General features: G+C 37.3%; 1 protein-coding gene and 1 non-coding gene across 2 annotated transcripts; both read right to left on the reverse strand.

The window, feature by feature from the left end:
• On the reverse strand, positions 1–26,742 carry ERICH2 (glutamate rich 2). Its single transcript, XM_069465293.1, has 11 exons — positions 26,595–26,742; positions 26,186–26,510; positions 18,916–18,946; positions 18,662–18,710; positions 18,416–18,452; positions 16,228–16,323; positions 13,997–14,142; positions 12,329–12,516; positions 6,015–6,072; positions 734–805; positions 1–125 (listed from the first exon to the last, which is right to left on the reverse strand). The coding sequence occupies exons 1-11, from the start codon at positions 26,740–26,742 to the stop codon at positions 1–3; spliced, it is 1,275 nt and encodes a 424-aa protein (XP_069321394.1).
• On the reverse strand, positions 13,348–13,464 carry LOC138387685 (U5 spliceosomal RNA). The gene has a single exon (XR_011233947.1). It is a non-coding gene; the product is annotated as a U5 spliceosomal RNA (small nuclear RNA).
• Positions 26,743–26,990: the final 248 nt, after the last annotated feature.

Raw genomic sequence — 26,990 nt, forward strand, 5'->3', positions numbered from 1 at the left:
TCACGACCCATCTTCACCTTCATCAGAACTCTCGTCATTCGGGTCCTCGCTGCTTTCTTCTTCACTCTCACTGCTACTGTCTTCTTCGCTATCTTCATCATCTTTCTTAAGATTCTGACTTTTCTCTGTCACAGAAAAGAAGAGGATTGCTTAAAATGTTTCTTAATATTTCCACTCTGAAAAAAATCATAATTCTCCTTGCCCCTCCCTCTACGAAGGAATATGTATATTTGGAACATAAGAGCTGAGCTGAACTTTGCTAACTGTATGTAGGATCAAAGTGGTAGTGTAAGGAAGAAACATATTCTTATTGGCATGTAGATGTTTGTGAATTTAAGGTTAATTTAAAACACAGGTCTATAAAAATAACTTTTATTTAATACTATTGTCAATGAAATTCTTAAATAGAGTAAGAGGAAGTGAGGCTTAGGGTAATTTAGAGGGTATTTATTGGATTTCCTTGGAATTATGGGATAACTCCTTTACCACGGGGGGTGTCGGCATGTGCTGCTTGTCAGTACCTGATGCCTGGTACCCACGGAGCCTGCCCTGCTTGGGCGGTTCCAGCCCACAGAGGACAAGCTGTTTCACTACACCATTTAAGACAGCCATTTAGCTTTTTCTTAACCACTTCCTAAAGGTACATTTTGACAATCTCTTGGGATAATGGGCTTTTAAAGAACGACTGCTTATAGTGTTATGAGAAAGAAAGAATTTCAATTTTTAAAATTACCCATCAGTAACATTTCTTCAATAAGTGCCAAAAACTCCTTGGCCTCAGGATTTTCTGGTTCGTAGATTAGGACTGAAAATGGACAACAGAATTTGTGTTATTAATGTTCAAAGTGTTTCAGTAAACAGGCTCCTTAGAATGAGATTGGAACTGTCAATCATAACAGATGAAAATGTACCAAGTTATAAACACTGACAATTATATCATAGGTATATCTAAGTGCAAATAGAGAAAACACTCAACTTATATTCGGTGCTTTGTAAGAGAAATGATCCTCATTATATTATATTTTCTACCTCTTACCCAAAGAATGCAATCTCCAGCACCTCGATATGGCTTCCCTCCTAGGCCAGGAGCCAAAGTGTTTCATGAATATAATCATTTCCTAAAGAAGGTATTAATACAAATCCTGCAAAATGTGGAGACTTTGCCAATGAGAAGAATGTGTGCCTAGAGGTCTGTTAATCCTTCCTCTCATCTCATCCACCCAATGTCTGCATGACATTCTTTACTAAAGGTCTCATCTGAACACAAAGGAACAGTGCATTTTTTTAATGCAACTTCTTCCATGGAAGAGATGCCATTTTTCACATTTTTCAAATAGGGGAAACTGATGTTACTTCTTTCTCTTCATCCTGACAACTTTAACCCTTGTCTACACTCCAGTCATTGCCTGCCTAAAGATGTTCTCCCCTCTTCACTGAATCCTTTTTTTTTTTGTTAGCACCATCTATTCCTTTTTGTTGATCCTTTATGTGACTGTGTCATTTTTCTTTTGGATAACAACCAATAGAATTTTTTAGACTTGTTGGTATGTTACCACCATTCCAGAGGCTAGAAAGATTTACACCTTTTGTTTCAAGTTTTCTGGACTTTTTTTTTTTCCAGATTTTTCTCTACTGATCTCTCCCCTTTCTTTCTTTTTTTTTTTTTTTTTGAGACAGAGTCTCACTCTGTTGCCCAGGCTAGAGTGAGTGCCGTGGCGTCAGCCTAGCTCACAGCAACCTCAAACTCCTGAGCTCAAGGGATCCTGCTGTCTCCGCCTCCCGAGTAGCTGGGACTACAGGCATGCACCACCATGCCCGGCTAATTTTTTCTAAATATATTTTTAGCTGTCCATATAATTTCTTTCTATTTTTAGTAGAGATGGGCTCTCGCTCTTGCTCAGGCTGGTCTCGAACTCCTGAGCTCAAACGATCCGCCCACCTCGGCCTCCCAGAGTGCTAGGATTACAGGCGTGAGCCACCACGCCCGGCCTCCCCTTTCTTTTTTCCTACCTGCCTTGCAGAATATTCATAATCATACATCATCCATTTAATGTTGTGACTCCTGTTCAATATCTTGGTGGCCCCCAGGGGGCACTGAAACATCAAGTGTGTTTTTCATCTGACTAAGAGTAAGAGATAATTGTGGATTGGACTAGACCCCATTGGCTCGTGGGTCCCCACCCTTGGCTTTCATTCTGACACACCAAACCAAGGACTTTATTTCCTAATCCACTAGCATAACTAGCAACTTATCATCAGTCTGGGGTAGCATGACTGTGTGCCTGCTTAGAAGCTGCTTTTAATTAAGGATCTTATCGGTATTTTAGGCATCATTACACATACATGAAAGGTTTCTAATAAAAGTGCCTTTTCATAAGTTTTAAGTTGGACTTATATTTATCATTAATAGTCTAAATCTTTCTGAGGCTAAGCTTCATTCTAGAATAGGGTTTCTCCAACTTGCTTCTTTAGATATTAGTTTCTTCATATATATTTGGGAAACTAGGTTAAATGAAATTAATCAGGTAAAGCTATAGTAAGGAATAATCACAGAATTTTACAGAACCATAATATGTTCATAACTATGAAGAAACCTATAAGTTGGATGTGGTGGCTCACGCCTGTATCCTAGTACTTTGGGAGGCTGAGGTGGTAAGATTGCTTGAGGCCAGGAGTTTAAGACCAGCCTGAGCAAGAGCGAGACCCTGTCTCTACAAAAAGTAGAAAAATTAACTGGATGTGGTGGTGCATGCCTGTAGTCCCGGCTACTTGGGAGGCTGAAGCAGGAAGATCACTTGAGCCCAGGAGTTTGAGGTTGTAGTGAGCTACGATGACACCATTGCACTCTAGCTGGGGTGACAGAGACCATGTCTCAAACAAATAAAAAAAGAAACCTATAGAGAGGAGAATGTGGTTTTCCAAATTTATTTGACAATGGAATAATTTTTGGTGGAACACTTATTAAGAAATGTTGAACTTACATTCCTTGGAACACAGTTTAGAAAATTTCATGTCAGAATTAGGATTACCCTATGAGATTGAAGCATGAGATTAGCTACCCCGATGGTTTAACAACTGCTGGCAGTTGTCAATTTTCAGAGTAGGGAAAGGTATCTGCTTTGAAACTTATCCCAGCAATATCTAGGTGATGAATGAAAAATTCTTCTTATTTAGCAGGCTAGCAGGGTTTGTAAAGAGTTAAAAGAAGCTTCTAGCACATGCAGTTGTGTTCTAGGGGTTGTTTCCCAACCTGAGCTCCATAAGGGAAGCAGAGCCTACAGGGACTCTAGAGAGAGATTGTCAGATGTGAATCCTGGCTCTGCCACTGTCTAGCTGGGTCATGGTGGGGAAAGTACTTAATATCTCTGTGTCTCAGTTTCCTTATCTGTAATAATATTGTCTATCACACTGGGCTATTTTGGCTAATCAATTAGATAACATATATAATTTACTTAGTCCAGTCCTTGGCACATGGTGAGTGCTGAATAAATGTTGGTTATTATTAGTTCTCCAGGAATGGTTCCTTCCCAAGCATCCAGTGGGTGTTTTCTTCTGGCTGAAGGGCTGCGGCTTAGAGGCAGGGGTCCTGCTGCCTATGGGACTCTACCTTCCTCAGGCTGGGGGCAATGCAAGGGCACAGAGCGCTTACTTTGTTCACAGTTAAATCCCTATGGCAGTGCCTGGCACAGAGCAGGAACCCCAGAAACATTACAAAATGGAAAAATGAATACAAATGAGTAGGAAGTAGCCTTTTTACCCCTAGATAAAATTATTCTATAGACTAATAGGAAAGGGTCATTTATTTTACTCAAAAAAAAAAAAAATACAGAAATCCTTGTAGGAACTGTCTTTTCTGAAGATACAGTACATCTGTATTTGCATGAGATCTGTAAAGATGAGAATGATTTTGGTTTTCAAGCCATTATTCTTTACCATTTGCAATTGTTATAATTTATGAAGTAAGTCTTCCAGGGTTTCAATGTCCTTTGGGTAGACTCTCGGGCTGCCTGAGAGCAGAAGTGTGGTGCCCTGAGGAAACTGAGCCACAAGTTTCCAACTTACAGGTGAAGTGATCAAGAAATAGCTAGATTGGACATCTCACAGCCATTCATGACATGAACGGAGAAAAGTACTTTGGACTCCTGACTTTCAGTTCCATATAAAAACCACTTTTCTAGGCTGCCCCTCTGCCTGGCAGAAAATGTTATTGAGCAGAGATATCAGTTGTGCAGGAGACAGCAGGAAAATGGTAAGGAAACATTAGGACTATATAAAAACGGCGTGTTAAAGACAGATAAAATTCAAAGCTATGCCAACAGACAAAATTTCTTGGGAGAACCCAACACAAATTTTTTAAAAGGCGGGCAAAGAGAAAAGAACCTACGGGCACCTGGATGCCAGATGGGAAGCCCTAGAGCCAAGTGAAAATATGAATGATCAAACTGTAATCGGTATCTATCTATTTATTTTTGAGACAGAGTCTCGTTATATCACCTAGGCTGGTCTTAAACTCCTGGCCTCAAGTGATCCTCCTGCTTCAGCCTTCCAAGTAGCTGAGATTACAGGTGCGAGCCACTGAGCCTGGTGAATTTTCTCCTTTAAAATAACTATGACTAATATACTAGAGGAAAAGATGGACAAAATAGTTGAAAAGATAGTTGAATTTCAATAGAGAACTAGAATCTTTTCAAATCATTAAATGCCATCCTAAAATTGTAAAATACAATCTTTGACTCACTGAATAGTTTTCACAGCAGATTGGACACAGCTGAAGACAGCATAAAGAAACTCAAAAACAGGTCAATAGTAAATATCCAAACTGAAGCATAGAAATAAAAAGAAATTTTTAGAAACAGAGCTGAGTGTAAGATACATGTAGGGCACCATGAAAAAAAAAATTCTAATTTATGAGACCCAGGAAGAGAAGAGAGAGAAAAAGAATAGGGCAGAAGTGGTATTTGAGAGGTAATGGCCAAGAAATTTTCAAAGCTGATGAAAACACCAACCTGTAGATTTAAGAAACTCGGTAAACCTCCCAAACAGTATAAATACAAAGAAAACCACAATTATTTTGAACATTAAGTCAAACCACTAAAATCCAAAGACAAAAAGAAAAATAAGGTAGATCATATCATTCCTCTACTCAAAAGCCTCCAGTGGCTTTCCACTTCCCTTAGGGAAAAAGGAAAGCCCTTAAACTGAGAAAAGATTCTATGCAATATGACAATCCCCTGACCATAACCTCTCTGCCCTCACCTCCTATCAATGCTCCTCTGCTCCTTCTGCACCAGTCACACTGTCCTCCTTGCTGTTCCCACCAGGCACACTCCCACCACAGCACACTGCTACTCATCCTGCCTGGCGCACTCTTCCTCCAGATAACCACGTGGCTGGTTTCCTCAACTTCCTCAAGCCTTTACCCCAGTCCTTCAGTGAGGTCTTCCTGGACCATCCTATTTAAAACTGCTTTGTCTTCTCCCAGTACCTTCTATTCCCTCTTCCGTACTTAATTTTTCTCCATAGCACCTATCATTAATGACACATTATTTATTAATTAGTTTATTATCTGTCAACACCAGACATAAATGTGGGAGTGTTATCTGTTCTGTTGACTGCTGTATCCAGTGCCTGGAACAGTGCCTGGCACATGAATGCACTCAAATATTTGTGGAATAAATGCATGTTAAGTAAGCTTTGACTGCTGTACCCTGACACTTCTTTGAAACTAAAGGTACAAAGCTACTAACCCATTATCATGAGGGTAAAGACTTTAACTTATTTTTCAGTGGTAGTAATCATTCTATGTTAGTCTACATTAATTTATTCCACTAAAAGTTACTCTAGAAGTCGAAATTGGTCCTTATACCAATCAACATAATTTTCTATCAAGGAATCACTGAGACATTATCAGAGAATTCACTAGACTTATGATAATCAAACCATCTGACATATTATGGAATTTATTTTAAGAAACAAAGAAAAGATTGGAAAATGTGAAAATATTTTGTACTTACTCATCTGACATAATTTTTTTGCCAGGTGGTAGTCTCGGCCCATTTCTGCTCTCAGGAACTGGAAAACAATAAACTCTTCAGATTAAGTAGTCTCAGAGAGAATTTAAATGTCAATTACAAACTCCCTAGAAAATCTTCTATCAATGATTATTTTGCTTTTAACATTTATACGTGTTTTTCCAGGAATGAATCTATAATCAATCAATTAATCAAGGACCTTTAAGGACTAAGGATAGCAACGATGAGGATGACAATGGCTCTGCTTTGTGGCAGCCACACCATGTATGTACTACAGAACAACTTGAGAATACATAGGTTGATTCAACCGGCACAGATAGTGAAGACATTAATCACTTTATTGTAATATTCCTTTGGTTTAGATACAGGTTTCATTTGTAAACTGAGCCTGTAACTACATGACAGTACTTAGCTGAAAAAAATGTAGACTCAATATTTTCCATCATTGCTCTTATATATCATCCAGTTTTGCCTTCACTGTTTTTATTATATTTTTCTTGTTACAGAGTAATACATATTTTTTGTGTAGGACATTAAAAAGCTAAATAAATACATTCTGTCCCCAGTTAAAAAGCACTTACCTTTCTACCATCTAGAGATGTTTATTTTTAATATCTTCATGTATATCGTTTCAGTATTTTTCCATAAATAAACACATATGTATTTACAAAAATTAGGACTATTTAATAACTTTTTAAAAACCCATAGATTATCATTTTCCTCCCCATGGCATTAAATATTCTTAAATATTTTTTGCTTAGGCTACAATTTACTAAACTAATCTTCAATTATTAGCTACTTAAGTAGCTTTTATTAAAAATAAAACCCTATACTTTGATGATTGCCCTTGCTTGTGTGTGACATATTCTGAACCACATGCAGGCACACAAGTTTTACTCTATAAGAGATGGGGGCATTGAGTAACATAAAAGAGACATTTCTCACATATTTCCCAATATTTGATAAATGCCCAGGTACCACTTTAAAAAGTAGTTCTCCACTGGTTATCTCAGTTTCTACCATGGGTTCTTTTTTCCCCCTACTGTAAATTGGAACTCTTTTAGAGATTTTTCTATAAATCATTAATTTCATCAAAATTCTCATCTATTCACATATTAATCAACAAATGCCATGTTCAACACTTGCAAAAGAATTCTTATATTTTAAAAATCTATTCTTGACTAAGGTTAAGACATTTTCATTTTAATTCCTACTTGTGGTTTTATTCCATTTTAATTATGATATCTAGTGGTTTACCTATGTCACTCTTTTTTCAAACATCCAGCTCTTGACATACTACTTTGGTTTTTAGTTTGAATTACTCATTTTTTCCTTTAATTCATTTTCTTGATATTCTTGTGTTTATTTTGTTATTTTCCTAGTTTCTGGGCATTAATATTTAGTTCATTTATTGTCATTCTTCCTTGAAACATCATCATCAAAGCATTTGAAACTGCAAGCTCTTTTCAAAAATTTTAATATTTAGTATTGTGGTGATCACTATTTTCCAAATAGTTCGTAAGTTTAGTTTTGATTTTACTTTTTGTATCATGTAGAAGAATATCTTTTAGTTTAAAGTGGTTTTGATTTGTTGTTGAAGTTATTTTTGTAATTAATGCTTAGTTTCATTGATCAGAGTCAGAGGATGTGAACAGTAAAATATGCAGCTATTGCTTATATTTTTAAAATCTCTTTATTACAGAAAATTTAAATACACACAGAAGTAGATAGAATAGTGAAATAAGTCCATATCCCCAATTCTCAGCTTCAAAATTACCATTTTGCCAATCTGGCTTTATCAATATCACCATACACTCTTTCTTCTCCTCTGTCTGGATTATTTTAAAGTAGTTTATAAATATCATTTAATTTTATATTAAAAGAAAACCCAATCATGATATTATTTTCACATCTAAAAAAATCAAGAATTTCTTATTATCATCTAACATCTAGTCTATTTAATGAAGCATTATATTAATAATACTAGTCTCAGAAAAAGAAAGCAGCATGGAATCAATTTCAAAGGCTCCTTTGCTTTGAATTCGGGTATCATACATTATGAAATAACTATTAATTTTCTCAGATGTGATAAGGATATAGTGTTACATTAAAGAATGAACTAAGGAGACCCATGCTCAAGTATTTAGGGGTGAAGTTATATGATATCTGCACCTTTCTTTCAAATGTTTTAGTCAAACATATGCATCTACACTATATCTGTGGCTCATCTATCAAAGGACAGAGTTAAAGCAAATGTAGCACAATGTTAACAAGGAGTGAATCTAGGTAAAGACCATACAGTTCATTGTTTAATCTTTTAACTTTTCTATAGGTTTGAAAATTTTCAAAATAAGAAGCTGGGAAAATCAAAACAGAATGCATTGTAAAAACAAAAGATCTTATGCATAGCACAAGATATGAAAGTATGCAATCTTATACTATCTGAATTTTTACATGAAAATTAATGGATTACTTTTATAATTAAATGTTGAAAGAGGAAAGAAAGAAAATGAGGAACTCCAGAGAGTTTGGTTATGGCAGATAAAGGTCTTTGAATGCTCTATAATTCATGAATGATTTAGGTGTGTAGTCAAAAGAAAAGAGTGGTTAAGTGAAATATTTCCAACACTGAGCATCAATTTTTATTCTTCTTAAAAGCACCCTATGATATCAGGGAAGTTTCAGAATGTCTTATACATACTTTATACTATGAAGAAAATACAGTAAATATGACTGATTTCCTTGTGTGATTCTATGACTAGCATTTGGATTAAATTACCTAAGAAGGAAAGTACATAAGTATTTTCCTTTGTGCTAAAATCTAATTGAGGCTTTTAGCCATAATGGGGTAACAGAGACCAGCTTACTCTCTTTCTTTAAACAACCATAAAACTGGACAAATATATGAAACAACAGTTTTCAGACACTGGACAACAGACATCACAGAACAGTGATGTGTCTCTGAGAGAAGGGAAACAAAGTATATTCTAGGGACCAGCATGGGGAGAGAATCAAGATAGAGACCAATGATCTCTCTATAACACAGTCTCGACTGCAGAGAGGCCGATGTGGCTATAATTTTCAAGAGAAGAGAATTTCACAAAGACAAAGAGCTCCAGCAATCTGCTGAGGTATCTCTATGAGTCTCTGACTGGTACCGATCTGCATGTGAGTATGAAGAAACTATTGGAAGCTAGAGAAAGAATCACTAGAATGAGCAAGTAGAATAATCACTGGACTTTACACTGGGATGAGAAGAGCTCATGTTCTTACCAGCCAGAGTGGAAGGTCCTCCTAATACACAGAACATGAGGTGGGGGGAGGGTGGGAATCCTCATAAGGGTATTGCCTCAGTAGTGACTTTACACTATAAAGTCTGCCCTGTACCCTCCCTAACGAAGCCTAAAAGCAAGGGTCAAAAAGAGAAAACTGCTTCCAAGTTACTTAACTGGGTCCCAGAGCAAAGTCTAACATTAAAGAAAAAAAAAACAACAAAAGTTTGTACCTAAGAATATAAAATTTACAATGTCTAGCATTCAGTAAAAAATTGCCAGATGCCAAGTGTGGTGTCGCATGCCTGTAGTCCCAGCTTTTTGGGAGTCTGAAGTGGGATGATCACTTGAGCCCAGGAGTTTGAGGCTGCAGTGAGCTATTATGATCCTACCACTGCACTCCAGCCTGGGCAACATAGTGAGAGTATGTCTCTAAAAAAAAAATATATATATATATATACCAGACATGCAAAGAAGCAGGAAAATAAAACTCATAAGCAAGAGAAAACTTAATTAATAGAAACTGACCTATAATTGCCAAAGATAATAGAATAGCAGGCAAGCATGTTAAAACAGCTATTATAAATGTTATGTGTTCAAAAGCGGAAGTAAATATGAACACGATGATGAGAGAAAGGATAAATATTAAAAAACTAAACAGAACGTCTAGAGATGATAGAGTATCTGAAAAGCAAAAAACATAATACAAGATGGGATTAACAGCAGATTATAATTTCAAAGAAAAGACCATGAACTTGAAGACACAGAAATAGAAATGATTTAAAATGAAATAGAGAGAAAATAAACTAAAAAAATTAAATGGAACATCAGTGACCTTTGAGACAACACTGGGTGGTCTAGCATATGTGTAATTATAGTTCAAATGAAGAGGTCAGAAAAAATCTGAAGCAGAGGTCAGAAAAAAATCTGAAGCATTAATAACTGAACATTTTCCAAACCTGATGAAGACCATAAACTCATAGACCCAAGAATCTCAATGAACAGAAGAAACATGAGGAAAACCATACATAGGCACATCATATACAATTGCCAAATATAATAGCACACAGGAAAAAATGTTTAAAAGACATTATATGTAGATGAATAAAAAAAGAATAAGAGTGGATACCTTGTCTAAAACTATGCAAGCTATGAGACGATGGAGCATCCTTCCAAAGCACAGGAAAAAACTTCGCAACCTAGAATTCTCTAGCTAAATATTCTTTAAAAATGAAAGTAAGGCCGGGCACAGTGGCTCATGCCTGTAATCCTAGCACTTTAGGAGGCTGAGGCAGAAGGATCACTTGAGGCCAGGAGTTCAAAACCAGCTTGAGCAACATAGTGAGGCCCTGTTTCTACAAAAAATTTTTTAAAAATTAGCCAGGCATGGTGGTACACACCTATAGTCCCAACTACTCTAGAGGCTGAGGCAGGAGGATCACTTGAGCCCAGGAGTTTGAGGTTGCTGTGAGCTCTGATGACACCACTGCACTCTAGCCTGGGCAACAGAATAAGACCTTGACTCAAAAAAAAAAAAAAAATGATGAAATGAAGACTTTTCGGACAAGCAAAAGCTGAACAAATTCATTGCCAGCAGAATCATTAAAAGAAATACTAAAGGAAGTTGTTCAGATAAAAGGAAAATGATATCAGGTAGAAATTAGGATCTACACAAAGCTATGAAGAACACTAGAAATTGCATACATGTGGGGAAATAAAAAGGACATTTTAAAAGAGATAATTGACTAAGATTTTATAATAACAATGTATGGTGGGACTTATATATAGAAGTATTAATAAAATGTATGACATCAATAATACAAAGGATGGGAAGGAGAAATGAAAGTGTCCTGTTATGAAGTTCTTACCATATACATGAAGCTCTATAATATTAATGATAATTAAAGGTAGACTGTGATACCACAGCAAGTAAGGCAAAATTGCTTTGTTCTCCACAGAACTACCAGTAAATGTTTCTCTGCAATTTTTGAGTATGCTGTTTCAGCTTCAGTGCCTTTGCATATGTTGTTTCCTATGCCAGAGATGCCTTCTCCACTTATTTACCAGATGAATTCCTATCCTTCCCTCTCCCTTCAAGTTTCTAAGATTCCACTCGTTTCTTCCTCTAAAAATCCTTCTCTTATCCCTTGTTCCTCCTGCTTCTCTTCTCCCTTATTCCTCCTCCTCAGTCATTTAGTCCTCCTTGTTCCCAGAGAACTTCATAAATACTTTTACTAGCGTGTATTTCATTTCATTGTAATTAGTTATATATGTGCCTATTCTTAAGGGCAAGGACATGTCTCTCTGATTTATCGCTATTATCCCCAGCAACCAGCATGGTGCTGTGTGTAGAAAGCATTCCTTAAAGCAGTCCTTGCAGAGTTTTGTACCAAAACTTCTCTTACTTCTGCCTCTGCGTTACTAGAATACAATATGTCCCTTCCAGGATCTTCTTTCTACCCTAACCTGATGAAAGTATTATAGTAACAGCAATGAGTAGTCAGGTAAGGATCTATATATGGGTAAGGGTCTTTTTGCTAATTTTTAAAAAATACTTTTTTAATTGATATACAATAGGTATACATATTTTGGGGGTACATGCGATATTTTGATACCAGTATACAATGTGTAATGTGTAATGATCAAATCAGAGTATTGGGATCCATCACCTCAAGCATTTATCTTTTCTTTGTGTTGGGAACATTATAATTTTTCTCTTCTTGTTATTTTACAATATAAAATAAATTATTCCAAATAATAATTTCCCTAGTGCACTACTGAGTACTAGAACTTATCCTTCTGTCCAACTGTATTTTTGTACCCCTTGGCCAACTTCTCTTCATCCCCCTCTTTCCCTTTCCAGTCTCTGGTAACCACCATTCTACTTTCTACTTCCCTGAGATCCACTTTTTTAGCTCCCACAAGAGTGAGAACATGCAATATTTACTAATTACTTTAATCATCAAGGCTATTTATTTCAATATTTTTAAGTTTCCTAAATTATAATGCACAAGAAAAACTTACTTCTGCCATTAACTCTAGTGGGGCACAAGTATCCTTTTTAGGGTTACTGTCTTCATCATTATCTTCATCACTGGTATTATCTGTATCATCATCATCTACTGATTCTGACAATTTATCATCAATATTCTGAAGGCAATATTCATTATTTTTCTCCTGCTTTGCAATGACTGCCTCTTTGTCCACTTCACCTAAAACAGAATACACATAATTTAATCAACAATTTAATCAACAAACATTGAAAAATTCAAAAATTAAATCTTATCTGTGAAAAAATTAGATCTTATTATCTGTGAAACTGATATATTACATAAAAGTGACAATCATCATCATAACAAAGTTATATTCTGAACACTATGTATTTTAACTTATTTAATTCTGTCAACATCAATGAGGCAGTGTTTAGAACTTTTGTAAGATTTTGAGAGCCTGCCAAGCCATTTGAGATGCCCTCTTTGATGGGAGTGTGATGAGCTACTCTAAACAATGTATAAACATGTGTTAGAAGGAACAAAATGATGACATCTAGGAGAACTCCAGATAAGACAATGTTAAGAAAACACAGAGGAAAAAAGAAAAAAGCTAAAACTTAAAACTTCTGCTGACTCTAAAACAAACTCCAGACTCTAAACCAAAAGTGCTACCCTGAAAAGGAATATCAAGTTCTTCCAAGAGTTCGATGGCTGCATCGTTCAGCCACCCACCTACCTGCTTCTGTTTCAATTACAGTCTCCATCAGCTCACGACCACCCTAACCTTCCAGTGTGCCAGCTCGTGCGCTGACTCACCACACTGGTGCATCAGAGGAAGGTCATAATTCACAAGGACATCCTGTGATGTCACAGAAACTGCTGCATTCACATCACAAACACTTAGCATCATGAGAGGTTTCCGATCCCTACAGCTGAAGTAGTCCCCTCCCCAGGTGCTGTTCATTCACCTTATAGCACCTATCCCAACCTGTAACTGTTTCACTTATTTAAGTGTGTGTATGTGTTTGGGGTTTTTTGTTTTGTTTGTTTAGCCCTGCCTAAGCAAGGCCTCAAAAAATTTGGTTACCAACTCACAACGGTTTCTCGCCATGAAAATCTTTAGTAAAAGGTAAAAGATTTATTTGTTCTGAAGAAAAACCAGAGCATTTTTTGTGTATTTTTTTTCTCCTAGACTAGTCAAGTCCAGTAGTGAGAAGGAGGAAAGAGTAGAATGAGGAGTTCTATCTGTAACTGATTGTGAGCAATCAACTGAGATAACTCACTACCTTCAGACCAGCCAACTATTATTTATTTCTAATAGCTGGCTGTCCTCTGCTAGAATGTGAACTTCATAAGGGTAAGGACTTTCCCTATTTTGCCAACTATTGTATCCACAGCTTCTAAACCAGTGCCTGGCAGTCTGGCTTTCAATTGTTAAATGAATGGAACTTGTTAATGCTTTCCTAGGTATTTTAATCCATTCTAGGATTTAATACATGGTCATTATCATCTTACATAATGTATGTCCATGGATCCCATACCTGGCTGCATATGAGAACCACCTGGTACATGAATTTGAGAAACTACTGATTCTCATGACCTGCCCCAGACGTACAGAGTTGTCAACTCCCAAAGGTCACAGAAAAGGAGGGCTAAATTGAGCCACAGTTACTCAACTCAATAAAACAAATGTTATTACCTGTGCTTTCTTTTAAGAAGGAAGATGACCACAGGTCAGACTGTAGATTTAAGATATCTTTATTTTCAATATTCTTTGAAGATACTCTATTTTCAGTATTCTTTAAAGAGACTTTATTTTCAATATTCTTTGAAGAGACTTCCTTCCTAAATGTTAAAGTAGATAGTGAAAAAATATTTTCCTAGGTCATAATTCTGTTTAATGCTTTATATGGTTCATAAACACACACACTACATTTAATATAAACACACACTATAATATACCAACCATAAACTAAATAGCTAAAATGTAGTACCTTCTTTGTGGAAAAGCATTACAAATAATTTTTATTGGTGATTAAAATCCTATTTTAACATAGCATTTGTTATTATGTAATAGTTCTTAGAATCTTTCCAGAGTTCTTTAACAGAGCATTTAAGTAATCAGTTATATATATGTCTTTGGTACATCATAATGATATGATGGAATAAAACTAAGGAAATTAGCGTTGAGTTTTTACAGTTTATAAATCAATTCCTGCCATTGCTAATGGCTACACCTATAAAGAGAGTCCAACAGTAATATTAATCCTTGGTCCTAATATAAAATATCCTTTTTCATTAAGTAGTTGAACTGTAATAAAAACGGGTTAATTTTCTCTTTTAGCCTTTAAGCTTGAAACTTCATGTTAATAAGTAACGCACTGATACAAGGGATTCTTACGTGGCCCACTCTGTTTGCAAAGACAGGTACCTACACTTGTGGAAAAAGAACCACGAGTCTCTCTTTTGAAGTCTTAAGAATCTTTCAATATGTCTCCTTTACAAAGTTTTAAAAATCTGACTTCTAGTTTGCATGGAAGTACATAAAAAGATGTAAAGTATTATTTTTTCCCCAAAGTTATAGTAGCTCTGTTTTTTCCCCTCATTGAAATGTAAATCTAAAACATTAGTAAAGTTGGTGGTCTTGTACACTGATTTAGCAAATAGGTTGACCAGTTTGTTATATTATTACTATGGGGAGGGAATGGAATCTTTACTTCTCTACTATATATGACTAAAGCAAAACCCTTCTCTGGAAGTGAAAAATGCACAGCAAAGATGATTTACATTTATTCTGTCTCTGCCCCCTCAGTCTTCTAATTGTGAAAGAAAGCATCTAAGAAGAAACTCTGCAGACGAAAAGTTGAGAAATCACTGAAATGTTCAGTTTACAGTACGATGAGATTCCTGTTATGCCAAAGGTCACCACACAAGTGACTACCAGAATTTATATGCTCTAGTATCTAATCTAGAAGAAAGGACTTTGATGCCTTTTTTCTTCCCAGAAATTACAGTATTTCATTGAATCTAAGATACCATCTATTTATTATAAGACATATCATATTTTATGTACCACTAAAAAAGGAAAAACTTTGCCAAATATAAGTCTAAGATCACATCAATTATAAGAGACATTAAAATATGAAAAAAAAGTGTGCTTTAGAATCTATGAAATATGGTACTTATATATTCACTAAGTTATATCCCTAAAAAGGGGAATTTAGCTAGTACAGTTTCTAGGTGTTTGAATAATTGTAAATGCCTTTAATAATCTTTATGAAACACACATAGGGGCAGCCAACATACTCAATGACCTGAAGATTCACTATTTGGTAGCCGTGAACATGCCAGAAAAATATCTATGTAAGAATTGATCAAATCATGATTTTAACAGTAAAATCTAAATCCTTTTTTGCTCACTTCTGTAGTCTTTTTCATATACAGTTTCAAAGAATCAGAGGCCCAAAGTTCAACCTTCTCTTCAATTAAAATCTATTGACTTCCATTTGAGGTGACATTATTTATGGTAATAAGGTCTCTAACCACTTAAGAAAAACAGATAACTACTATGCTCTAAAAGATTTCTTTTTGTTAACTTCAACTTACATACAGTTACAACTGAGGAAAGATTCAAAATTTTACTTTATGGAATAATATCCTTTGGAAATGGAAAGAATTTAATGTAGTACTTAATAAAGTTATAGAGTTAGTCAGGTTAGATATTCCACTGGAACGTATTTATGCTAGCATGTAGATAACCTAGGTTTTAGGATTTCTCCTTAGTATGTGAAGAGCACTTGGTATATTTAGGAAATGTCCCAAAATTTGAAATTAGTAATTTTTTCAGGAGATTCATATTTTAAACTTTGTCTTAAAATGATTTATACTTGTCAAACATGGTCCTAAAAAACAAAATTAACTAAAACTTACTTTTCTGAGAATGTCTTAACTACATTTAGAGAGACTTGTGTTGATGAGGCATAAAGTTTGCTTGCCAGTCTTGGTCTGTATCCAAAGAGGCATTTACTTAAAATGTAAAAATGGGAATAAAAAATAGCCTGTCATCATTCAGTTTATAAAAGATGATAAAACATATGATTATGTAATAAAAACCCTATAGATACAATTTTTCAACCTCAGTCAAGGAGTTGAGTACTGCGAATTTGTTCCAGCCATTTTCCCCTCACATCTTTAAGTCTGCTTAAAAGTTTGACCAAAAAACCATGGATCAAAGGCCCAAGACCTAGAAAACTCTGTCCAGCACCTAACGGTATATTTTACTTCTACTGAAAATAGTTTTTTAATTAAAAGCAGTTTGTTGGATAGACAAAAATATTTTACACATTGGATTTATGGGAGAAAAAAAGGAAATGATAAATGTGGGCTTTGTGTGCCCAGAAGTTTGAAACTCCTGGTTTACGGAGTCCACACACTCGTGCCTGGGACTGGAGTGGAGAACCAGAAGACTAAGGCGAAGAACTGGTGGGAAGAGAAAACTTCTAGTTTTCTCTAACCCAACTAGCAAGGGCCTTTTGGCAAATTTCACTTGCCAGTCAGAATATGAAGCCAGCCCCAGGATGGAGAGTGGAATGGAAGCTACACTGAGAAAATGTATCAGCTTTGCAGATCAGTCACGCTCTTGCCCAAGCAAAGGCCCTCCAGGATTTTCTATTTTATTACTTTATTATTTTTTTCCAGGACTTGCCCTGTTTACTTTCAACTCTGGGTGAGGTACCTATGGTGACAAAGCCACACACTTGTGACACTTACTGGCTACACTAAGCACCCTTGCTCTTCTCTGCAAGCAAATTAGAGCGAACATGATCATTCTGACCTTGCAAAAAGTAGTTTGATAGGCAGATGCAATTATTACGGACATCAAGAGAACCTATAGTCACTCACTCCCAGGCTACATCTGATTTATTCCTGGGCTTTATCCACCTCAGGATAGATCAAGATGTGGAGTACCCGTTGCTCTAGTGCCAACACTGCTTATCACAGTATATGAACATTGTAGCTCATGGACACAACAATGATTTATTTTCATCAATGACCTATTAACTTTTATTATTATTGAAAGTTATATCTCATATTTCCCTCAAAGACAACTAAACATTTCTTAGATTTTTTTATTTTCAACCATGTAATAGAATACATATAATTATATGTAAATTAATATACTTAACAGGTCTCTTTTTCTTCTGGTTGGTTATACCTTTAAATTGAAATAAACATAAATCCTCTGCCATTGATCTGCTATATATTACTTTCCCTTTAATATAAAATATGTGTTATATTTATATAATATATCAAGAGCCAAGGTCGACATTTTTAGCCTTGACAGTATGAAAATTAAAGTATATATTGCATAAGGTGGAATTTTTCCCAGCCAGTAATATTCAGAATAAACCAAAACAATATAAATTTAAATAGAAGAATCCCACCAGAATGGTACCTACAAATTTGTCAATAATCCCTACATATGTGTTTTTATGTTCAACTTTCAAGCTGTAATTTTTCATAGAACAAATAATAGCTTTTTTTTTTTTTTTTTTTTTCAGAAAGTAGGAGATGCTTATATCAGGAAGGGCGTTAATAAGTCATCAGAATCAATGCCTTGAACAAAGCAGATATTTAAAATTTAACTCCTAAACTGATATTATACTGTGATTTTTTAATACTAGTTTCTTCAATGAGATAGTTATTTTCTTTATTTAGTAGTAATGACTCACATAGTAAATAGAGATTCTGCTTAATTTTAAAGAAAAAATATTCACTTAAAGAGATATTCTGAAAGAATAAGCTAGTATCAAAGGGAAATAGGAATGAGCAATGAAAATTATTATATAAGTAAAACACAGAATATGTGATGTTTAAGCATTAACAACTGGACGTGAATATTATCTATACCTCTACATTTTTATCAAAATTCATTTTTCATTTTAAATGGCCTTCTATCTAAGTAACAATTGCTTTGGCTGAAGCACAAGCTGAAGTGCTAATCCATGCATTTCTGGCCTTTCAAATTTAATTGGGTGACAAATGGTTGCATTATCTAGTTCTAATTGCTTAAAAGGCATGTGATAGATCAGCTGTGCAATCAAAGACATCTTCTTACTCTGACATTGCTTCATTTGGTTCCATCATCACTTTTTCTGAAAGAAGGAAAAAAACCCTCAGTATTTTATCAACAATGATGTCTCTAACATAAATTTATAATTGGCAAATATTTAGGATTTTTTGAAAGATAGACAATATAACAAAGGATTTAATTGCTAAGTCACTCAACCATTCCAATATTCTTCTTAATATTTAGTACAAAATAGCGGTCAAACACATTCTTTCTAAGTAATAAATCATTTACCCTTTGGATCAAACACTAGCAATCTGCCAGTCTGTCTATTTTTTGGTGCCTAAAATAAAAGCAGAAATAAAAACTAGCATTATCATTATTATTTTAGTTTGAGGTATTTGAAATAATTATTCATAGCCTTTATATAAACATTTCTACTAGCTAGGCTAAAATGTAATTTTATACTAAAGCTAATTATTTAAAAACTCTACAAATTGATGGTAAAATAGACCCAATGCATCCTAAAAAAGTTCATATGATCTTACCTTTACAGCATTTGTCTTGTCTACATAATTCCTGCAAAAATCAAAATATTTACTAGTCTCTAAAATCTTGTATAAATTTAAAATATAAATAAAACAGAACACAGAATTCAGTCTGTCAGTAGAAGATTAAGTATACATTTGGTTTTTGTATTTATTAGCATTATTTCCATCCTAAATGTAGAACATCATTCTTCTGGATTATGAAATTGGGTTAAAAAATCTGGAAAAATTAAGCCTTCCCCTTCTCCCCATCTCATCTTGGAGTTTATGTAAAAAGAGACATAGGAATAATTTTGCCTGAAAGAAAAGTGATATATTAAATAGGACTCAAATTCTCTGTTACTTTTTTGTTTTGTATGACGTAGACTCTAGATCTAGATCCAAATACAATCAACAGCAAGCTAAGGACCCCCTTTCCTCCTGAGCTGACCCTACAAATCATGAATTCTTCTTGGCTCACATTTACACCATTGCTCTCCCGTACTTCAAAAAAACAAAACACAATATGTAAATTATACTATCTGCCACATTCCAGTTTTTTTGTGTGTTATGAAAACACCTTTTAGAATGTATGTGACTAACAAGGAGACATTTTTCTATGATAACTCAAGACATGGTATTTTTAATAAAGTATTCTAAACACATACTATAGAAACGTACTTTTGATTTTATCCAGATAATTTTTATTTTATTTTATTTATTGTTTTGTTTTAAGAAACATGGTCTTGCTCTGTCACCCAGGCTGGAGTACAGTGGCTTAATCATAGCTCACTATAACCTCAAACTCCTGGGTTGGGTTCAAACAATCCTCTCACCTCAGCCTCCTAGTAGCAGGGACTACAGGGCACCGCCACCACACCCAGCTAGTTTTTTCTATTTTTTATAGAGAAAGGGGTTTTGCTATATTGCCAAGCTGGTCTCAAACTCCTGGCCTGAAGTGATCCTCCTGCCTCAGCTCCCAAGTGCTGGGATTACAGGCATTAGCCACCATGCCAAGCCCAAAGATATATTTTAAAATATAATACTTAACTTATAAGTTCTCTTGTGTGTTTATTAATACTTATAAGTTATAATGTTTTCTCTATGAATTTTTATCTTTCTAAGTTACCCAATTATAGGATTGATTTTCCTATAATTTAGCCCTTCATATATCTGAATAAATTTCATTCTAATAGTAGAGAGAAAACCGTTAAGGTTTTTTTCAAGTATGGGAGTGGCCACACTTAAATTTTTCATAAGTAACAATCTCCTTGCTCCCCTCTCTAACACTTGTCCCCACATTTTGAGCCAGACTTTAAAAATTGTTTTATTGGCTGGGCACAGTGGCTCACGCCTGTAATCCTAGTACTCTGGGAAGCTGAGGCAGGAGGATTACTTGAGGTCAGGAGTTTGAGACCAGCCTAAGCAACAGCGAGACCCCGTCTCTACTAAAAATAGAAAGAAATTAGCTGGACAACTAAAAATATATAGAAAAAATTAGCCGGGCCTGGTGGTGCATGCTTGTAGTCCCAGCTACTCGGGAGGCTGAGGCAGGAGGATCACTTGAGCCAAGGAGTTTGAGGTTGCTGTGAGCTAGGCTGATGCCATGGCACTCTAGCCCAGGCAACAGAGTGAGAATCTGTCTCAAAAAAAAAAAAAAAAAAAAAAAAAATTGTTACTATTATTACATACCTAGGGATTTCCGGAATACAAAATTCAGGTCCAAAACTGTGGACAACAAAAGAGAAATGTCATTATTTTGCATTTTTTCTTTTTTAAAATCCATCTCCCATCACTGACTTACACTCCCAAATAAAACAGTTGTACATAAACTTTTGCTCCGGCACTGCTTTCTGGGGAACCTTGACCAAGCCAGACGTTATTTATGTTATTAATTTGATTATCCCTCTGAGAAGCTCACAGAGATCTATCTAAAGTCTATTAGAACAGCAAGGAATCTGTTGGGGAAAACAGTTGTAGAAGACCAAACTCTAGGACAAATGAAAGATTTTTCTGATTCTCTAGGGCAGTAAAGCTCCAAAGCTGAAACGATGCAATAAAGAACTAAGACCCTAACAAAAGAAATCTGAGGTGACCTCTCCTGAGAGGTATTTTCACTCCACAGTCACATAGAGCATCACCTGTATGTTTAGAGCCTTCCCCTACTTTCTAGCTCTAGGATCTTCATGGTTTGCAACATTCCACCCTTCACCTGGATGAAACATCAGTGCATATAATTCTCCCATTTTCACCTGGTGAAAAGAAAACCTAGGTCGGGCAGATCCCAGCCCTTGATGGAGACCCTGGTTCTGCTCGGTCCGGCTTTATCATTACCTAGGAAATGTCCATTTAATCTCCTTTCATAAAATTGAATTCCTTGGGAGCCAGAACAGAATAATACTTAAGAGCTGGAGCTCTTGAATGAAAGAGACGAGATTCACATCCCAGTTCTGGTGCTTCCCAAGTGAGCCTGGGGAAGCTACATGACTTTAAGCTTACATTCTTCCATCTGAAAAATGGGGATCACCGTGATGCCAAGTTCACTGGATTATTATTGGGATTAAATGGGATAATCTGGTAAAGTGTCTAGCACAGAGCCTGGCACACTGAAGAGACACTATAGAAACAACCTGACGTTTTATCTAAAGGAAAAGCTGAGAAGATGTCCTATGGGGCTGATTAAAATTGCTCAGGGAAACAAAAACGAGGCTTTACTGTTATTGAGTCAAGCAGACTAGCACTGAGGGCTTTTAATTAATTAATTAAAAATCCACAAAAGCCCTAAAGTACTGATACTTGTTTAGAGAGATCATTGACTCCAGGGAAAAAGCAAAGTAATTTAGAACACGAGTAAAGTTAAAGCAGTGACACCGATAAACCAAGCGGAATGAGGAATGCCTATTATATAGGTAATAGCATTTTTAAAATAAATATCAATATGTAAAAAATATCTGAAAGGAAATGCTTTCAGAAAAGAAACTGATAATATTGGTTGATTCTGGGGAGGAAAAACGGATGGCTGCACGACTGGGGTGGGGCGAGATTTCTACTTTAGGTCCATTTGTACCTCTTGAACTTTGAATGACATAAATGTATTATCTATTTAAAAAAACAAAGACAATTTAAAATTTGCAATACCATTTGTATCTCTATGTTTATCCATCTCTTACAGGCATGTAAACAGTATGATGGCCTTGTGCCACTTTAATTTTCCTGTCCATCTAGTAGTACTGGCTCAAATTGGAGTCATGGTAACCAGAAAGAATGGTCTGTAGGTGCACACCTTGTATATTCATTCCTATTGATTATGGTTAATGTTAACATCACAACATTCATTTAACCATCCCTTTAAATCTCAACCAAGTGCACCCTCTGGCTTTTGGAATATAGGCTGACTCTCCTGATAATCTTTCAACCATCCCTGAGGCAATAGGAATAACACAGTTACCACAGTTCTGAATTTGCATGCAATATTCAATATCTATTTAAAACAAATATTTGATGAGCCCCTCCTGTATATCAGATATAACTGGGCTAAGCTCTGAGGCTACAAAGATGATTCTCTGCTTTTGAGAAGGTCAGAATCTTATAGGGGAAATAAGTACTCACTTCCTAAATATACGGCACAGACCCAGTTTTAAAGTACTACACCAAAAGCTTCCCTCTAAGGGCTACAACATAACTCTCCATACTGCACAAACGGAGAGAACGGCAATTACCAGGATCAATCAAAATCTTTCTTTTTGGCCCTTGTAAAGTATCTAAGGAGAGTCAGCAGGCAGAGGAGGTAGAACCGGAAAGACAGAGGAAGAGGGAGTCCAGTCAACAGAGCTGCCTCTGAACAACCTTCCAGTTCCAGAATCCAGCTCTGAGGCCTGTTTTCTGGGTTTCTTAGATTTTCTCTAGTGTTGTAATTCCTATAAGTATCTTTAGAATAAGGTATTGTCTGCCTATAGTCTCTTCCTCCTTATTTGGTTAACAGATCGAGCTCACCTGAACACAAAGGCAGTACTATCCCAAGATAGACTAATCATAGTAATTCATAAGCTAATACAGTGATGGGACCAAGCTCTGGGCCTGTGATCCAAGCTAAGTTCATCACAACTTTCTCTAAGATGTTTCCAAGTGGAATTGTCACAAAGGTAGGAGAATATGAGTTTAGAGCTCCCAGCACCCATGGTTCTAGCCCCCAGGGAAAGAAAGGCCTGAGAATGAGCAGAATATACACAAGAATCAGGGATGAAAGATGAAGAGATGGGGCAAGGGGAGACATACACATCCCTGATGATGTTGCAGTCCCTGTTTCCAGCTCAACCTCTGCCTTTTCCATGGGCCAATTAATTTTTCTTTTTTGCTTAAACAAACCGGAGTTGTTTTTGTCACTTAAAGCCAAAAGAGACCTTGACTAATATAGCTCCTACTCCTTAAAACCAAAAAAGATTAACACATTTGATATCATGTAATAAGAGCTACAGTGCTAGAATTAACATAGTCCATAGGAACACAGAGGGAGAAGAGATTAATTCTATCTGCAGTTGGAAACAAGATTGAGTCAGGCTTCAGAATGAAGGTGGCATTAAATCAAGTTAAGACCAAGAAGTCAGTCAATAGAAGGAAAAGTTGTAGTTCAGCTATGTGTTAGAGAATGGCAATAGATGAAGTTGGATATGTACATGGGAGCAAATTATAAAAGTCATTAATTGCCATGTGCTAAGGATTTAGGACTTTAACCAGGAGGCAATGTAAAAGCAAACCAAGGCTTTGAAGGGTGATCACATAATTAGATCTTAGAAAAGAAATTCTGTGGAGGGTAAACCTGAGAACTGGAAGTAGGGAGACTAGTGAAGAGGCTACGGCAATAGTCCAGAGCCAACTGAAATACACACCCCGGATTTTAAAGACTCAGCACCTGAAAAAAAATGTACTGTAAACATCTCATACACCTACTCCTCTAGGTATGTGTTCACTAACCCGTAGCCAACAGGGCCAAATAGGTTTTATCTGGACTATAGAGACTTCAATTTTAGTATATGTGCTGCTGAAGTGAGCACGATTTAGATTACACAGATTTCAAAAAAAAAACCTTTCATAAAATGAATTACCAACATTTAATTTATTATTTTTTAATTTTTTTCTTATTTATTTATTTTCAGGCAGGGTCTTGCTCTTTTGCCTGGGCTAAAGTGCAGTGGCATCATCACAGATCACTGCAACCTCAAATTCCTGGGCTCAAGGGATCCTCCTGCCTTAGCCTACTGAGTAGTTGGGACTACACGCATTCACCACCATGCCCAACTAATTTTTAAATTTTTTTCTGCAGAGACAGGGTTTTGCTATGTTGCTCAGGCTGGTCTGGAACTCCTGGCCTCAACTGATCCTCCAGTGTTGGCCTCCCAAAGTGCTAGGATTACAGGCATGAGCCACTGTGCCTGGCCTAATTACCAACCTAATTACCAATTTAAAATTCAAATTAAAAAAACCCTCTTATTTTGGTTTCTTTTGTCATACTGGGAAACAGGATATTTTTTCTTCATCCCAAGTATGTAATTATTTTATAGCTTTGTGCTATTTGTTTTTATAAGCTACTTTGTATTCTAATAGGCAAAGAAAGAATAAATACATAGACAGCTACAAGCTCAGGCCCTGAAACTGTGATGAGAAGGAGAGACAGAGCTGATTAAACACTATCCTCCATCCTCAAGGAGCTTGGTGGGGAAGATGTAATATGATGCAGACAGGGTATTTCACAGCATAGCTTCACATGTATATAAAAATGCTTTCAATGATCATCCATTACTTACATTCATTTTTAAAAGTGACTAAATATAAATTTTACATATTTCCTTTACAGCATGATATAGTTCTAGGAGTCCAGATTTTGGAGACAAATTGCCTATGTTCCAATCCCAGCAAATTGTGTGACCTTGAGCAAGTTCCTTAACCTCTCTGTGATTCAGTTCCTCAACTGCAAAATGAGGATAAAAATGGCACCCTACCTCACAGAGTTATTGTGAGGGTTAACATAAATAGCTATAATAATAATAGTAGCACATCTCCTGCTAGAATTACAATTACTACAACTCCTCCTCCTTCTTCTCCTATCACTATTGTTATTATTACCTACAGCAGCAAGGACAGTCCTGAAGGTGAACTCTGACAAATGAAGCCAGGTCTAAGTGCACAACTGAGACTGGATGGGGCAAAGGAAGAGGAGAAAAAACTGGGGTCCTAGCTCAGTTGGTGAGGGTAGGTAGGAAGCTCTGAAATGCTGGAGTGGGTGCAGTGGAATCCCTACAAAGGTGTTGGAATTCAGCTCTGGTAAACTCTTAACACTTAAAGAGCAATGCTGTTGTTATCATTGTTTTCCAGACTAGAGATTACAAAAACCCAAACAACTTTAGCAAAAACAAACAAACAAACAAACAAACAAAAACCCACCAGAAAAAAAATTAACAAATTGGGCTTTGGGATCATTGTACTTAGTTTCTAGGAGAATGAAACAAATCAAAAGACATTTTCAGTGTTCTTTTATGACTTATTTTTTAAAAGCAATTTTCTGGGGCTCTTTTGGCGTAAGAACAGATTCAGCCAACAATAAATTGATAACTACGCCCTATGTTACTTTAAATGTTGCAGGGGCTCAGTGTAGAGTAGTCTGAACAGTCAAAAGACAACACTACCGTGATTTTGGAAATTTCAAGTCAATTTCATCATCTCATAGAAGGCTGACGATTGGACTATAGAAGTGATCCTCGTTTAGCAGAAGATGAATACAAGGCCTGGGAGATCAAACGATGTGTTCAAATTCTGCATAAGTTTTTATGGCCGAGGAAGTTATATCTAGCTAGTACACAGTGAATGCTCATCTCTATTGGCCATTAAGCTGTTTCCAAATATAAGTAAAGGAATGTCGGGCAGGGGCGAGGGCTGAGGGAGGGAGCAGGAAGCCCTGGGAAGGGACGCGGCTGTTTTCATTGTTTGGGGAGGAGCTAGCGTGAACAAATCGGCAGGTCAGAGGGTGGCGGTGTAGACACGCCTGTCTGAACCGCCCAGGTATCATTTACACCCACTTAGACACAAACATCCCTTCCTCAGTGCTCGACCCCAGCGGGAGGAGGAAGCCGAGTCGAGGGGCACCTCCAGCTGCGCGGATCCTTCCAGACTTCTGCGGCGCCTCGGCAGCGGTGCAGCCCCAGAGCCGGAACCTCTGGGGGCGTCGGGGTGAGGGCTGGGTCGGGATGCACGTGGGGCTAGGGACAGGGCGACCGGCTGTCGCCGCGGTGCCTCTTACCCGCTTGTGGCCTTGTCAAGCCGACCGTCCGAAGGGCAAACACCGAAGGCCAGCCCTGCTCGCGACTCGCTCCGGGTTTGGAGCCAGGAGCCTGGGACGCCGCGTTGCCATGGAGACAGGGCCGCGCGCAGCTGAAGCCGGGGGAGCGGTGGCCGGTAGAGGCCTAGGGGGTTGGGCGGGGGCTGGGCGAGCCTGGGGAGCGGAGGAGGGGCGGGGATGGGGCGGGCGGAGCCCTGGGAGCGGTGGAGGGCACAAGGCGAAGCGGGCGGGGAGGGAAGGTTCCGGGGCGGGGCCGGAGAACGGTGGTGCGGGGGTGGGGCGGGGCCAGATCTGGGCGGGACTGAGCGGTGGGGCTGAGGGGGCGGGGCGGGGGTGGAGCAAACTTTGGGGGTCGTGGGCGGGGCGGGGCGTGCGTCCGGGTTGAGCGAGAGCCTAGCTGTCTGCAGGGTCCCGCCGCGCTGCGAATTGCTTGCCGGCGCCGTCGGACGGGCAGGCGCACACGCACCGGCTACTTTGAGGAGGGCCGAAGGGAGACAGATTGGAATATGGGTGTCCATACCTGATTCTAAAGGGAGAGGGAAAGGGGCGGGGTGGCTTCGTTAGTGTTTTAAACTTGTGGAGTAAAAGAAGTCTTCAGTTGGGAGAGATGAGTGTCCCTGGATGTGGATGAACAAATGTCTCCGGCAGGACTTGGTCCCCCAACCTGAGGTCGCCCCAAGAAGATTATAGGTTTCCTGGGGAGTCTCTGGACGGCACTTTTCTCAGAAATCAGATTCAAGAGGTTAGGAGAGACCTGCCGCTCCCA

The sequence above is a fragment of the Eulemur rufifrons genome, chromosome 1 (genome assembly GCF_041146395.1).
Source record: "Eulemur rufifrons isolate Redbay chromosome 1, OSU_ERuf_1, whole genome shotgun sequence".
Lineage (NCBI taxonomy): Eukaryota > Metazoa > Chordata > Mammalia > Primates > Lemuridae > Eulemur > Eulemur rufifrons.

What these genes read in the sequence shown, in the direction of transcription:
- ERICH2 (XM_069465293.1), bottom strand. Translation starts at nt 26,742, where the DNA reads ATGGACACCCATATTCCAATCTGTCTCCCTTCGGCCCTCCTCAAAGTA. An exon ending in CTCGCTCAACCCGGACGCAC is followed by an intron (nt 26,511 to 26,594) that starts GCCCCGCCCCGC and finishes CGCCCAGATCTG; the next exon opens with GCCCCGCCCCACCCCCGCAC. An exon ending in GTTAAGACATTCTCAGAAAA is followed by an intron (nt 14,143 to 16,227) that starts GTAAGTTTTAGT and finishes TTTAACATTTAG; the next exon opens with GAAGGAAGTCTCTTCAAAGA.